General features: G+C 37.8%; 1 protein-coding gene across 3 annotated transcripts in view; it reads right to left on the minus strand.

Moving 5' to 3' along the window:
• MYOM1 (myomesin 1) overlaps positions 1 to 15,989 on the minus strand; it is a 153,038-nt gene that overhangs the window by 75,030 nt on the left and 62,019 nt on the right. For all 3 annotated transcript variants that reach the window (XM_058692583.1, XM_058692582.1, XM_058692584.1), the window contains 5 exons: positions 14,866 to 15,030; positions 12,103 to 12,264; positions 8,280 to 8,421; positions 5,051 to 5,250; positions 2,623 to 2,679 (listed from right to left, as the gene is read on the minus strand). In XM_058692583.1, the coding sequence (XP_058548566.1) occupies positions 2,623 to 2,679; positions 5,051 to 5,250; positions 8,280 to 8,421; positions 12,103 to 12,264; positions 14,866 to 15,030 (726 nt within the window). The remainder of the gene's footprint in view (positions 1 to 2,622; positions 2,680 to 5,050; positions 5,251 to 8,279; positions 8,422 to 12,102; positions 12,265 to 14,865; positions 15,031 to 15,989) is intronic.

A 15,989-nucleotide genomic window follows, 5' to 3' on the forward strand; every position in this document is an offset into this window, starting at 1 on the left:
CTCTGTCTGTCTCAAATATAAACATTAAAAAAAAAAAATTTTTTAAAATAAATAAATAAATAAACCTTACAAAAACAAAGAGATCTACCCAAAGAAATGAAGAACAACAGAAATGGTAAAAATGTGAGTGAATATTTGAAAATTTGTTCTTACTTTTAAATTTCTTTGAAAGATAAGTGACTATTTGAACCAAAATAACAGCAATGTATTGTGCAATTTATAATATATACACAAATAAAATCCATACAATAACAGCATCAAGGCTTGAAGGGGGAAATGGAATAATACTGTTTTAAGTTCTTACACTATACATGAAGTAATATATAATATTACTTGAAGAAAGGTTGTGATAAGATGTATATTATAAATTCTGAACTAGTATAATACAAAATAAAGAATTATAGCTAATAAGATAACACAGCTAAAATGGAATAATAAAAAATACTAAATCCAAAAGAAAGTAGAAAAAGAGGAGAAAGGAAACAAACACATGGAACAGACAGAAAATAAATAGCAAGACGGTAGATTTAAATCCAGCCATATCAATCAATAATCACACAAAATGTAAATTGTTCACTCTAGTAAAAAGGCAAAGATTACCCAAGTGGATAAAAAGTCAAGACTCAGTTATATGCTGCCTAAAAAAATACAATTTAAATATAGGTCAAAAGTAAAAGGATGAAAATCATATGCCATGCTAGCACTGATAAAAAAAAAACAACAACCCTGGAATGATTACATTAATATCAGACAAGGTAGATTCCTAAGCAAAAAACACTACCATGAATAAAAAGTATCACTTTATAATAATACTAAGTGGTCAATTCATTAGAAGATAAATTACTTACGCATGTAATAACAAAACCTCAAACTATATGAAGCAAAACTTGGTAGAGCTGCAAGAAGAAATACATAAATCTATTTTTCAGTCAGAGATTTCATCACTGCTCTATCAATTTAACAGACCAAGTAGATAGAAAATCATTAAGGATATAAAAGACTCGGTTGAAATATCCATAAGTTTTTTAATAGAAATTAATAAGCTGATTTTAAAATTTACATGGAAATGCAAAGACAGAATAGCAAAAACAACTTTGGGGAAAAAAATCAGAGGACTAATACTACCTAATTTCAAAACTCTGAAGCTATTTATTCGTTTGGTTTTTTGTTTTAAACTATGAAGCTTTTTAAAACAACAACAACCTGAAGCTTATAAAAGCTACAGTAATCAAGATAGTGTGATTGGTGTAGAGAAAATAAAATTGACCAATAGAGAGTCCAGAAATATGCAAGCAATTGATTTTGACAATGGTGCCAAGGCAATTCAATGGGAAAAGGATTATCTTTTGAACAGATTGCTGAAATAATTGGATAGCCATATGCAAAATGATAAAGATAATAAGAAGAACAACTTGGGTTCTTACTTCATAAAATATAGAAAAAAATGATTTGAAATGGAGCATAGATTAAAATCTAAGAGCTAATGTTGTAACATTTCTAGAAAACAAAACAGGAAAAATATCTGAGTAAACTTGATTTGGCAAAGATTCAAGCATCATGATGCAAAAATGGCAATATATACATAAAAAGATGCCCAACATTGGGGCTCCTGGGTGGCTCAGTCGGTTGAGCGTCTGACTTTGGCTCAGGTCATGTCTCACAGCCTGTGGGTTCGAGCCCTGCATCAGGCTCTATGCTGACCGCTTGCTCAGAGCCTGGAGCCTGCTTCAAATTCTGTGTCTCCTTCTCTCTGTGCCCCTCCCCTGCTCACGCTTTGTCTCACTCTGTTTCTCAAAAAGAAATAAATGTAAAAAAAAAAAAAAAAAAGATGCCCAACATTATTAGGAAAATGTAAATTAAAACCACTATGCACCCACTATAAAATACCACTACTGGTGATAACGTGGACAACTGGAACTCACATACTGCTGATGGGAATGCAAGGTGGTATAACCATCTTGGAAACAGTTGGCAGTTTCTTTAAAAATTAAACACACCTACCATATGACCTATCCATTCAACTCCTAGGTATTCATCCAAGAAAAATGAAAGCATATGTCCCTACAAACACTTAACAAGGATATTCATAGAAATTTTTGACAGTAAATGGATGAAAAAATTGAAATGAACTGATATATACATCAACATGAATAAATCTTAAAGCAATTATGCTCAGTGAGGAAAATAAGATAAAAATGAGTATGATTCATTCATCTAAAAGTTTGGACAATGCAAACTATAGTGACAGAAAGCAGATCAGTGATGGCCTGGAGATGGGGAAGAGGTATGAGAAAGAAATTACAAAGGGGCCTGAGAAAATTTTAGGGGTGATGCATACGTTTATTATTTTGATCATGGTGACAGTTTCACAGGAATATACACATGTAGAATTTATCAAATTGTACATTTTACAGATATCAATTTACTATATGTCAACTGTACCTCAATAAGCCTTTTTTTAAAACAGTGAATCTCTGAAAATATAAGTTTCTTTATGGTATCCAAATATTTCAGAATGTCCTCTCTAAACATCTTAAATAATATGCACTGTACCCTTCACAATAAAGGATAAACCACATGGCAAAACGTGGGCAATAATATCTGGGGAAAACAGAGTTTTACCTGAAGGTTCTTCTTCAGTGACAATGATCTGTCCAGTCCAGGGTGCTGAAGGGCGACCTAAACATAGATAAATGTAAAAATCACGAAATTCTTAAATGCAGTTTCAACTGTATTCACAAACTGGCCATATTAGTCAGAATTGAGTTTGTTACTCGTTTGCTTAGGTATTTTCATAATGAATCTTACTGAGCACATATACGGTGTTACGTCTTCAAGGGACTCACAATCTGCTAGAGCACAGAACCTGCCTAGTTGGAGTCAGTATTTCTGGAAATGTACTTTCGCAAGCAAGGTAAATAACCTGTGTTTGTTTACTATTCAATATAGATCTCTGGAAACGTGTAGGTTCCCTCATGTCTTCTTAAGAGATAGCATGTATTTGGGGGAAACGTTTCTGGAACAATTGTAAGCCCAGTAGTTATTTATCTGCAATAATGAAGCTCAAAGAGGAGAGGGGGGCTAATCCTGCAGTACAATGAAATGAAAGTGAATGAAGTGAATCCTGCAGTACAGTTCAATGAAAGCAATTTCTTTCCATTGTATTTTGACAAGTGTTATTTATGAAGGAAACCAGCTTAGATCTGGAGTAAGAAAAATGGGTGAGATGGGCAGGAAAAGAGTAAAATGCATTTAAATCCATTTCATTCATTCATTCATTCATTCATTCATTGAAGAGGAAATTCACTTCTGTGTTCCCACAAATATCAGAGAGAATGGTTCGACTCCTGCTTTATCACCAGACTTTTCACCATAGTTTGTACAGAAACAGAAAGGTAATACATAAGATAACATATTTTCAATTCAAACGAATCTTACTCTCATTAGAATTTATTTAAAAAATAGAGTAAATGAAAGAATGAGATGGAATTAGGAAAGAGGGAGGGAAGTCAGATAGTAAGTGAAAAGTAATTAGAGGGCAATCAAGGAGCCTGATTAGAAAAAGTCTCCAGACTTTTTCTGGAGCTTAGCTTTTTGTGACACCATATATCTACCTAAGGCAAAAACAAAACAAACAAACAAACAAACAAACAAACAAACAAAAAAACACTGCAAATAGGACATAGACTAGCAGTCCTCAACTGGGGTGATTTTGCCCCTCAGGGACATTTGGTAATGTCTGGGGACAATTTTGATGGTCACAATGGGGAAGGGAGGTCGTTATTGGCATCTAGTGGGTAGATGCCAGGGATGCTTCTCAACATCCTACAATGAACAGGACAGCCCCCATAACAAAGAATTATCTGGCCTAGACTGTCTATAGGGCCAACGTTGAAAAATCTGTTATAGACTGAAGTGTTAATATCCAATGATTTATTTTTGTTTTTTAAAATGTTTATTTATTTTTGAGAGAGAGAGAGAGAGAGCATGAGCAGGGGAGAGGCAGAGACAGAGGGAGACACAGAATCCGATGCAAGCTCCAGGCTCTGAGCTGTCAGCACAGAGCCCGACGTGGGCTCAAACTCATGGACCGTGAGATCATGACCTGAGCCAAGGTCAGATGCTCAACCGACTGAGCCACCCAGGTGTCCCTCGAACAGTTTTTTAAAATATCATTTTGTGGTTTCTATTATTGAGGATGCATATGGGTTCCCATGAAACAAATGCAGAGCGTAATTCATATACCATGGTTTTGACATTGAGACTTGGAGTTTAAATATATGAAAAGATTATTTTTGATGGTCTGATATGGAAACTCAAGTATAGATCAGATATGTTGTAAATGTGTTTTTCCTTTGATATAAAGAAACTCACGGTGTGGAGATATTAATGCTCTAGGGGGCAAATTCTAGGTTAAGAAGCGTCCATGGCATCTACCCACTAGATGCCAATAACGACCTCCCTTCCCCATTGTGACCATCAAAAGATGTGACCATCTTATAATTTTAAGAATTAAAGGAAAAACATATTTGGAGTGTGCTAATAAAATGAATAAAAATGCTTCCCGGGCTCTTGATTATCATATTTCATTTCAAACAGAATGACCAGAACTCAATTTAATAAGGAGAATTTTCTGAATCAAAATAAGAAATAAAGCTCTTAACTCTTAAATATAGAGAACAGAGGGTTGCTGGAGGGATTGTGCGTGTGTGTGTGGGGGGATGGGTTAAATGGGTAAGGGGCATTAAGGAATCTACTCCTGAAATCATTGTTGCACTATATGATAACTAACTTGGATGTAAATTTAAAAATAAATAATTTATTTTTTAAAAAATAAAAAAATAAAGCTCTTAGTGAATGGATGAGTCAAGAAAACAAATTGTTTTTGTTTTTGTTTTTTTCCTCTAGGATTTTCTAACCCATAAAGGATTTCCTATTCTCTTCTCCCTCTAGTGGAAGGGGGAGGAATGACCTCACAATGAGCTGTACTACAGTTATAAATATATTTTTAAAAAGTTCAAGAAGATCCTGAAAATTGAAAAATGCTTACTTTTCAGTCTAGCTTTCTCAGCTGGATCCAGAGCAGCCACGGGCTCAGAAACTCTAGATGGTAGACCTATTCCAGTTTTATTCACAGCTCGAACTCGGAATATGTAAGAACGACCTTCTATCAACCCAGTGACTGGAAAACGAGCAAACTTCACAGGTGTGTCATTGCACTGAGACCAGCTATCTGTGCCCACCTCACACCTATGGGAAAAAGAGTGATCAATAAGAATTAAAAGAAGTCTGACTAAATTAATAGCTCCAAAGCTGCAAACCCACCCAATTGCTTCAGATCTCCCTATAAAATACCCAGCTCGGGTGTGGTTCAGTAGTTATTTAACTGCATGCACTCAGTTCCACTTAATTGCAATGTGTCTTCTTTAATAAGAAAGAAGCCTCAGGTCCTTCCTAAACACATATACTTCCTTTAAATTCCCTGAAAACTAGCAGCTGAGGGCCTTGTATGCTAGGCAGAGGAACTTTGGGGAGAAAAAGCAGAAGCAGCAGGCAGGTATGTACACTCTCGACATTGGAGAGACTAAGAGGGAGGATCCCCCAGACATCTCCCTGGCTGACGTCTTTAATTCCACTGTTGGTGACTTCTTTCTTTGTCTTCTTTACACATTTTCTTTTAAAAATAAAAATTTTGTTTGAGGAAGTTAACACCTTAAATGTACCTGTTTATACTGTAGTTTGGAAAGAGCTCACTTTTTTTTTCTTAGGTAATCTCCACACCCAATGTGGGGCTCAAACTCATGAGCCTGAGATCAAGAGTTGCCTGCTCTACCGAGTAGCCAGGCACCCTTGGAAAAAGCCTACTCAACGATCATTATATGCTGTGTAGGTAGAAGGGTGAAGAGAGTATTATAATATACTTGTTTCTTAACAGATGACATTGATGAGATGCAGGGAAATTCCCAGGCCCACTGGCAGGGAAAGATTAAGTGCTTAGAACCTCTGATATCTAACTGGGTGCTTTTATTGCAGTTGGTGTCTGGGGTGGAGTGGTTCATATCATGCTATTGGCCTGATAGATGGGGCTAGGGGCTCAGCATGTGATTAAATTATACAGCACTAGGATTAAGTAACTCATCAGCTTTTATGAGAACACAGAACTTTTAGTTTATGTCACTTCCCCAATATGGTCTATGTCTAAAACATCTAATTCTCGGGGCGCCTGGGTGGCTCAGTCGGTTGAGTGTCCGACTTCAGCCAGGTCATGACTTCACGGTCTGTGAGTTCGAGCCCCACGTCGGGCTCTGTGCTGACAGCTCAGAGCCTGGAGGCTGTTTCAGATTCTGTGTCTCCCTCTCTCTCTGCCCCTCCCCTGCTCATGCTCTGTCTCTCTCTGTCTCAAAAATAAATAAAAACATTAAAACATCTAATTCCCAAATAATTCTGATGGGGGAGGGAGTTCTAATGGCAGTGCAAAGTTGGTCAGGGTGGGAAGTTTCTCTTCACTTCCTCAGCCTCACCCTTCCAGTTTTTGATATAGACAATAGACATTTTCCTCACCCTTATGTAAAGTGCTGTCAAATATGGCTTAAATCCCTGCCTTTCACCCTTAAATCTTGCCTTTGCAGAAATTCCGGAGCTGCTATGGGTAGGGTTTGGGAGGGAGCCAAGAGGCCTAGGACAATTCTTCAAACTGCCTCTGTCTCCAGAGATTCTCTCTCTCTCCCTATGCAGATGCTGTCATGGTGACCCAGTGATAGTAGAGTGTGTTTCCCAACCCTCATGTGGGCAGAAAGAAAGGTGGGAAGTAGCTGCTCTGGAGATGCCTACAGCATGTTGGAGCAGAAAGGACATCAACATATGGCCAGGCTGATATTTGAATTCTAGTGTGACTTTAGGCAACTTAGTGTTTTCTCATGAGTATGTGGCTTTGGGCCAGCTACTGTTTCCTACTTGTAATAAGAGTGTCTACCTTTCAAATGGTGGTTATGGGTTAATGGTTAATATATGTGATGTGTTTAGAACAGTGCCATGGATGTAACCAATTTTAATAAATACAAGCCACAATATGGTTATTTTCATGATGACAAAGCAAAATGTGCTACTAATTGTTGCTGGTCTTTCACTGATGAAGTTTGCAAATCCCTTGGAAATCTGCCAAAGACAATAAGGCAGTCTGTAAAAATGAAAAAGAATCTACCTAAAACTTGACAGTTCATTATCATCACTAAATGACAAAACAATGTGGAAGAATTTAGTATGGGTTAAATAGTGTATTATTTATTATAAATATTTCTCTGCATGGTATTGAGCCCAATAGGCATATATATATATATTTTATACTGAATTTTTAATGTTTATTTATTCTTGAGAGAGAGACAGAACATGAGTGGAGGAGGGGCAAAGAGAAAGGCAGACAGAATCTGAAGCAGGCTCCAGGCTCTGAGCTGTCAGCACAGAGCTCGATGCGGGGCTTGAACCCATGAACTGCAAGATCATGACCTGAGCCAAAGTCAGCTACTCAACCAACTGAGCCACCCAGGTGCCCCAATAAGCATATATTTACTTATTACTATAAATATTAGGTTTAATACACCTTAGTACAAACCTATTGTACCACAGTGGCACAGATTATCTGTCCCTAGTGGTTTCTACAATTAGATTCTACTACTGAAAATTGGAAAGAAAATTGGAACAACTATTTGAATAGAAACTAAGTCAGATAATAATATATTTAGGTTGATAATCTAAATTTGTTGTCTATATTGACCAAACTCACTGTATAATTAATGTGTAAGACCCAATTGCTATCAATATCAGAAGTTCTAAGTTTTAGAGAATGTGAACAACAAAAAGTTATAGAAAGAATATGATTTAATACTATTGATATTTGTTATTTCTTTGTCTAATTTGAAACCACATCCTGTAATGTAAATAGGATTTTGTTAGTATTCCTAAAGCACTGTTGTTTAAATTACTTAATATTTTAAAATTACTAACAAATTAGGAATATGGACATTAAATATAATGGACACCAGCTATTTCCAAAGTGGTCTCCAGAATGTGTATAAATTCATAGCATTCTTGCCAAATTAGTGATTTGCATTAGTAGTCAGATTCAAAAATTGTCTTTGGGATTTAGGTCAATAGATAGGTGTGTGTTTGTGTGTGTGTGTGTGTGTGTGTGTGTATTTGTGAGAGAGAGAGAAAGAGAGGGAGACAGAGAGACAGAGAAAGAGGGAGAGGAGACCAGAAAAGAAAATAGACTAAGTACTAACTTATCAATAAAATATCCCAGAATAGGACTGCCTCCATCCACAGCTGGCTGTTTCCAAGAGATGATGATATAATCTTTGTTGGCATCCAAGCACATCACGTCTAAGGGAGCAGCTGGGGCTCCTTCAATCTCTGCATCAGCATCTGTGGAGACACAGAAGGATCTCATTAACCCTCTCAGATAAGCTCCATCACAGTCTGGCAATCCAAGACTTAGTGCATACATTTCCTACCACATTTATAGTGGCTACATCTTTGGCTCAAGTAGAGCAAGCTTCAACCTTATAATTTGCTTACCAACATGACGATGTGTGTTTTCGTCATCAGCACAAAGAACATTATGTTAGTAAGGGCTCTCAAAAGGACCCGTGACCTTTGCTTTATGGCCTTTGCCTACCCAAAATGTTCTAAAGGAAAATAAGTATGGAGATGTCAGGAATTGCTATCAGAAAAGTCTAAGGTGAACCGAGTCAGAAAGTCTGTTCTTAAGAGATCTCTTGTACAATATTACTCAGAAACATGAGCCACTCCAAAGGGGAACAAAGAGTCCCTTCTGTCACCTTCTCGATGCATCCACAAAAGAATAAAAAACTTTACCCACTCCTCTGCTGGGCACTACCATTTTGGAAGATAAAGGAAAACATTCCTTTTAATCAAATGTTTGTTCCCAGACTGAAGACATTTGCGAAAGGAACTCTGATGCAATACCCACATCTGAGTGGAGTTTATCTGAGTTTAGTAAAAGTCCAGGATTATACAGGAAAGAGACGGCAGTGACTGTTTATGAAACAGGATCCTCTGACAGTGGGTGTCCTCAGCAGTGTCTTCAGGCATAGCTCACATAGTGAATCAGGGATGTTTTTAGGAGGAGAGCAAGGGGAATGAAAATAATCAGTTAATAGCCTTTTAAGTGAGATTAAGATGAGAGGTGGAGTTCCTGGAGGTGGGGTCCACATTGCCAATTTCTCCTGAACTCCAGCCAACCTTTCATAACTGGAGTTAATAGGAGAGGAGGCTGAGACATGTCGGACCACTCAACTCAGGCAAAACACTCCTGTTGACTGAATAAATCCTTTTTTTTTTTTTACAATGAGCTACACTTCTGTAACTCTTATGAATTACTAAAATATTTGATAAGAAGGCAGAGATATCTGTGCACTTCTGAATTTGATAGGTTTGCATTACCTGAGAAGAGCTAAAGTCACTTTGGTTTTGAATATTCTATTTGATCCAGAGGCTAGCATCTGTCTTCCCTCAGTGATAATGGACTTTTCCTATAACACTTTTGTGTAGGAGAAAGTCTGACACATTTTCAGGTGATGTAGATATTCCTGTATCTTTATCGGTTGTTGATCCCATGGCAGAATTCAACAATCGTTACTGTTTACTGGTGTGTATAGGCTGTTAACCATCCCCATTATCCATTCTTTGTGTTTCCTAGATGCCCCAGCTTTAGCAAGAAACATGGCTGCCCAAGTGGATACATGATGCCTAGCTTCCCTCACAGTGAAATGTGTGCCTATGGCTAAGTGTTTACCATGCAGAAGGGATGTGTGCAACTCTGCATCTCCCCCTCCACTTCCTTTCCCTTCCCATAGTCTGGGGTGGGAACATGGGATAACACCACGGGGGCAGTGGAACACCAATGGAGACAGGACCTGGGACTCTGAACCATACCTCTACTTCTGAGTTGACAGACATACAAGAGAAATTAACCTTTTCGTATCATTTCAGCAGCTTAGCCTATACCCTAATTGAAATCCTGGGTTAGGCTTCCAAAGACCTGTATCCTATGTCCACTGCTGCTTTTAACTAACTGTGAGTCTACTGGTAAATCACTTTGTTTTTATGAACCTCAGTTTCTGCATCTTAAAATTAAAGGGGTGGACCAGAATGGGAATCCAAACTTTTTTGTGCCATAGACTCCTTTGGCAGACTGGCAAAGAAAGTCTAGAAGCCTCTTTTCAGAATATTGCTTTCAAATGCATAAAATAAAAGACATGAGATTACCAAAGAAACTAAATATATTGAAATATAATTCTTAAAAAAAATTTTATGTTTATTTATTTTTGAGAGACAGAGAGAGAGCACGAGCAGGGGAGGGGCAGAGTGAGAAGGAGCCACAGACTCTGAAGCCACGCTCCAGGCTCTGAGCTGTCAGCACAAAGCCTGATGTGGGGCTCAAACTAATGAGCCGTGAGATCATGACCTGAGCTGAAGCAGGATGCTTAACCAACTGAGCCACCCAGACACCCCAAAATACAATTCTAATCATAGACCCTTTGGGAGTCTGTGGATCCCACTTAAGGACACCTGACCTCTAAAGTTCCATCTTGATCAAAATTCCTGTGAGTTTATGATTCTATTTAGTGCATGAGAGATTTTTTAAAAAACATAGTAAGTCTCCTGTATTGTTTATATTTTAATTTTCTGTATATTATGATGTTTTGACACCTTAAAACCCTTTCTGACTGGGGAAATGCTGCCCCTCCCAGGGCTAGCCAATTCTTGGATAGAATGGGCTCAGCCAGAGCATGCCTTTAATATGCAAACTGACCCATCCAGAGCCACACATTCTCTATCTGGTCTGTGCACCCCAGGAAGCAATATTCCCCTGCCTTAATCATCCCAGGGCCTGGTAGCAGGCCAGTGAGGACCACGCCTATAGTTTAGAGTCTACCCAAATTATTCAAACTAGCCAATCCTAAACTGTTTATCCTGCCCTGCCTTGCCTTGCCTTTCCCACAGAAACTCCAATAAAAGCCATGGCCTAAGCTCTCCCCTCCTTCCTACGCCTTCTTCTTCCTGGCCAACCAATGCTGATTTTCCCCCATGTGGCCCTGTGTGGTGTGCAGTACCTCCTGTCTCTAGGATCTATGGGTGCAATAAACTTTGTTTTCTGGATCCTCTCCTGTGTCTCCTCTTGTGGCCATACCTGACTAACCATCACAGAAGAGAACACAGAACACTGCTCCTGTAACCTGGAACTGTCAATGGTCTTCCAAATGCACTGGGATCCCATACAAATCACATTCCCACTTGTATATAGCCAATCCATTTAAAACACAGCTGAAGAATTAAAGACTCCTAAAATCACAATTCTAGTGTGCCTTCAAGATTAAATTGTAGGGGCGCCTGGGTGGCTCAGTCTTTGGCGTCTTTGGCTCAGGTCATGATCTCCTGATCTTTGTGGGTTCAAGCCCCATGTCAGGCTCTGTGCTGACAGCTCAGAGCCTGGAGCCTGCTTCGGACTCTGTGTCTCCCCCTCTCTCTCTGCCCTTCCCCCACTCATGCTCTGTCTCTCATTGTCTCAAAAATAAATAAACATTAAAAAAATTTTGTTAAAGATTAAATTGTAGCAACTTGTTTCCTAGTTCATTAAAGCTGAAAGTATAAAGAAGGGGGCTGGAGTGAAATGATAAATTTGCTCTCTGAAATAGATATTAAAGAGTAAGTCCCCAAGTAGCACATCCCTCTTTTGTTGCAGCTCCCATAAACTGAAACGGCTTTTTAGATCATTAGGATGGATTATCTCCAATGGAACACCTATAGAGACCTGTACTGGTAGCTCACTGAAGCTGAAGAAAGTAATGACATCAGAGATATTAACACAGTCTGGGAACAAGTTACCTTGGGGTTGGTGCCTGAGGGTTAACCTTTTTCGACTAGGTCTAATTTCACTGGAAGTTAATAATCTTATGCCATGCATACTGGAAGAATTTTCAAATGGCTCTTTCTTCATTACAAAAAAACATGTTTGGATAGATTGATTTGGTCTCAGTGTTTTAAACATGCTTGGGTGTTCTGCTTTTTGCTAGGTCTTACCGCGAACAAAGACATAAGCACTATATTGTTCATAATATTCTCCCATTCGCACACGGATCGTGTAGAGGCCTTCATCTTCTTTGTTGAGATGAGAAAACGTCAGCGTTGCTCTATCTCCACTCCAGTGTGTTTGTACCCATTTTGATGGAGAAACAGGTGCTCCTAGAAATTTTTTTAAAAGAAAATTAAGTGATTTTTTTTCCTCCATTGCTCCCTTCTTTTTCTCGCCTTCATTCTCTTCCACCTTCTCTCTCTCTCTCTCTCTCTCTCTCTCTCTCTCTGCCTCTTCTATATTGAAAGAGATCTGACAATTAGTAGAAGTCTCTAGGGCTTTGGGCCATTCTGCCATGCTAATATTGGTGAAAATACTAGATCAGAAGTGAGGGGACCAGGGCCAGATACATAATCTGCATGGTCCAGTGCAAAATGAAATTACAATCCCCCTGTCTAAAACGCAGAGAAAACAGGGACCTGGGTAGCTTAGTTGGTTGAGTGTCCAACTCTTGATTTCAGCTCAGGTCATGATCCCAGGGTCATGAGATCAAGCCCCATGTTGGGGTCCACACTGAACATGGAGCCTGCTTGAAATTCTCTCTCTCCCTCTCTCTCTCTCTCTTTCTCTCTCTCTCCCTCTTCCCTGCTCCCTACTCACATGCTCTCTCTCTAAAATAAAAAAAAGCAGAGAAAAAAATACAGTTAGAGGTACTAAAATATAAGGTTTTTTTTCTCTAAAACAACTTTACTGCATATAAAATATAATTGGGGTAACCCAAAATACAAAAAATAATATTTTTATGCCATAATTTTATACACAAAAATATTTATCAATGTAATATCTTGATTGATAATAAGATATTTCTGGCTTGCTTTTCTACAAATTCAGTTATTAGGTCATCAGATATATACTTTTAGCAACTTTATTTTATTTATCTATTTGTTTTTAAATATTTTATAAATGTTTATTTTATTTTTGAGAGAAAGAGAGAGAGAAATAGAGAGAGACAGACCACGAATGGAGGAGGGGCAGAGAGAGAGGGAGACACAGAATCCAAAGCAGTCTCCAGACTCTGAGCTGTCAGCACAGAGCCCAATGCAGGGCTCGAACCCACAAACAGTGAGATCATGACCTGAGTCGAAGTCAGATGCTTAACCGACAGAGCCACCCAGGCAGCGTTATTTTAAATCAATATACTTGAAAGCAACATCAGTCACTCTTGGCAAATGCAAGATCACAAATGAGCTGATAAGTTTTAATTTTGAGAAGGATCTTTCTGCTGATGCAACTATTATTGCAGCTATTCAGATATTACATAGTTATATATAGCTATATTCTTATAAAGTTAACATTGGGTTAACTTTCTGATAAATTATTTCAAAATATAAATTTTAGTACTCTAGAACTATTGATTCTTAAGGAACAAAATTTCTAAAAGAATTTTATTCTTGGGGTGTCTGGGTGGCTCAGTCGGTTAAGTGTCCAACTCTTGATCTCAGCTCAGGTCACGTTCTCATGGTTCGTGAGATCGAGCCCCGTGTTGGCTCTGCATTAACAGCACAGAGCTTGGTTGGGATTCTCTCTCCCTGTCTCTCTGCCTCTTCCCTGCTTGCACTCTCTCTTTCTCTCAAAATAAAGAAATAAACTTTGAAAAAATATTTTATTCTTCATATAAATCACTTTCACATTAGTCTGAATTTAATTTTAAATGTAAATTTACATAATTACATCTTAATAGTTTCTCTAACATGTGCTGTAACTTGTAGAGGTTATACAAGAGACGGAAAATGATTTGTACATAAATCAAATGTCTACTTATGCATTCTATCACTGCATCTTCAATTACAAGGAAAATTAATTTTAAAATTATCTTCCTTGTTAATAATTGCTTCATCCAAAGTTTCATATGAAAATAGTGTTCTTTTTCATTGAATGTGACAATCTTTAAATTTAATTTATATTTCTAAGCCTCTGAATATTTGCCATGCAGTGTTATAATGGTTTTCAAAACCAGAGATTCTAAACTGAAGATCTCCAACAACTGTTTTGTATGCTTAAGTGCGATGTCTAAATACATGCTTTTATTTTGTAATTTTACTGACAAAGTTCACTGCCTAGTTGCTGATAGTTCCTGTCCTGATGCTAGCCTAGTAAATTAGTATTTGTGCAGATCCCATAGAAGCGAGCTCTGGGGAAGGAAGGGCAGCCTGGCAATCTCCCACTGTAGGTTCCCATGCTGCCCCCACATGGAGTCCCTCCTCTTCTCTAGGGCCATGTTCACTGTTAATACTGCTGTTGCCATTACTGGCTTCAGTCTGGACCCAGATGCTCCATAATGCCCTAGATGCCTGTCTGCACAACTGAAGTTCAGGCCAACTGCTTGGTGACTACGCTGCTTGCTGCCCACCACGCCCAAGGGTCAGTAGTCATGCTCCATAGTTCAACTGAACTGCAATGGACTTCCCTTTATTTTACCAACTAAAATTAACTTACAAAATGAATATATAACTAATTTACAAAAATACATTTTTCATAATCTTTTCCACGTTACTTGGTGATAAGAAATTATAATCTCCACAAATATAAAAGTTCTGCTACTTTGATACATGTATGATTTTTTTTTCAACATCCAATAGGTTATGCCTCCTAATGTCCAGATTCTGCCAGCTCTGATAAACAGGTCTGCAGTCTTATGGACACTCATGCTCTGGTGCCAAGCCTTATTCTGTGAATAAGAATCTAAGTGAGAATTCATCACAGAGTCTCACCATTTCTGTACCACTGGATCTCTGGCTGGAAATGCTTAATTTCAGGAGTGATAACTACACGGCAGCCTAGACTCATCGTCTCGCCCTCTCTCCCAAAAGACACGTCAAACTTGTCATCAAAGTGGATCTCAAACTTGGACGCATAACCATAAGGGGTCACAGCAACTGGGTACGACAAAAACAAACATTGGTTAACTTGTTTTTTCTCATCAGAGAGACGCAAGCATTTTAACAAGCAGTTACAACAAACAGTGATCAAATGATTTATTTGGGCAAAATATTAAGTCTTATAAAGAAGTACAAAGCACATTCCCACATATTACTATGTGAAATGGAAATTATAGGTGTGGAAATTCTTGCTTCATTGGTCAGATAAGCTAAATGTTTGTTTTTATTATTGCAATGAATAGAATTTAAAGGATCAGGTTTAATACCTCACATAGCATATAAATTAATACCACATTTAGCTTGTACTTAACTACTCAGCACAATATATGTACTTTTTAGATTCCTAGTTCATTTAAAACTGAATTGCTGTACTGCTCAAACAGCCATATCAATTACTCATAAAAATACAGTTTTCCAGCAAGTCGCTTCAGTTTAACTATCTGTATAAAAAAAATATTATAAGAAATGTCAAACTGAAAAGTTCACAATAATATGACTTTAAAAATATTTTTCTTAGCAATAACTTATTCATTGATTAAGTAAATTCCTGCATCATAAACCCTCCCAGGTTTTATTTTCTCTTTTCTCAAAAGAAAGGGCTTGGGAAAATAATGACTCTATGGACAGTTACCATGCCAGGCACTTTACATTTGACATGTCGTCTGTTCCTTGCAAAAGCCCCATGGCATTTTTTTCGTCTCTTTCAGATGAGAATGCAGAAGTTCACAAAAATAACATACAGCTAATGTCCAGGTTTCGGAAGTATTATGTGTGAAATTGAAATTCAAACTCTAAAATTTCTCTCCGATTTCATCTCTTCCTAAAACGTCTTAGAATTAATTTGAAAATGCAAGCTAAAATGTATTGAGTTCAACTTGTGCCAAGTAGTGTTCCAAATGTTAAATAGCTATTACCTCAAACCTCATAATAGCTCAATCAGGTAAGTGCTATTATCA

Source organism: Neofelis nebulosa, chromosome 11, assembly GCF_028018385.1.
Source record: "Neofelis nebulosa isolate mNeoNeb1 chromosome 11, mNeoNeb1.pri, whole genome shotgun sequence".
NCBI classification, from domain to species: Eukaryota; Metazoa; Chordata; class Mammalia; order Carnivora; family Felidae; genus Neofelis; species Neofelis nebulosa.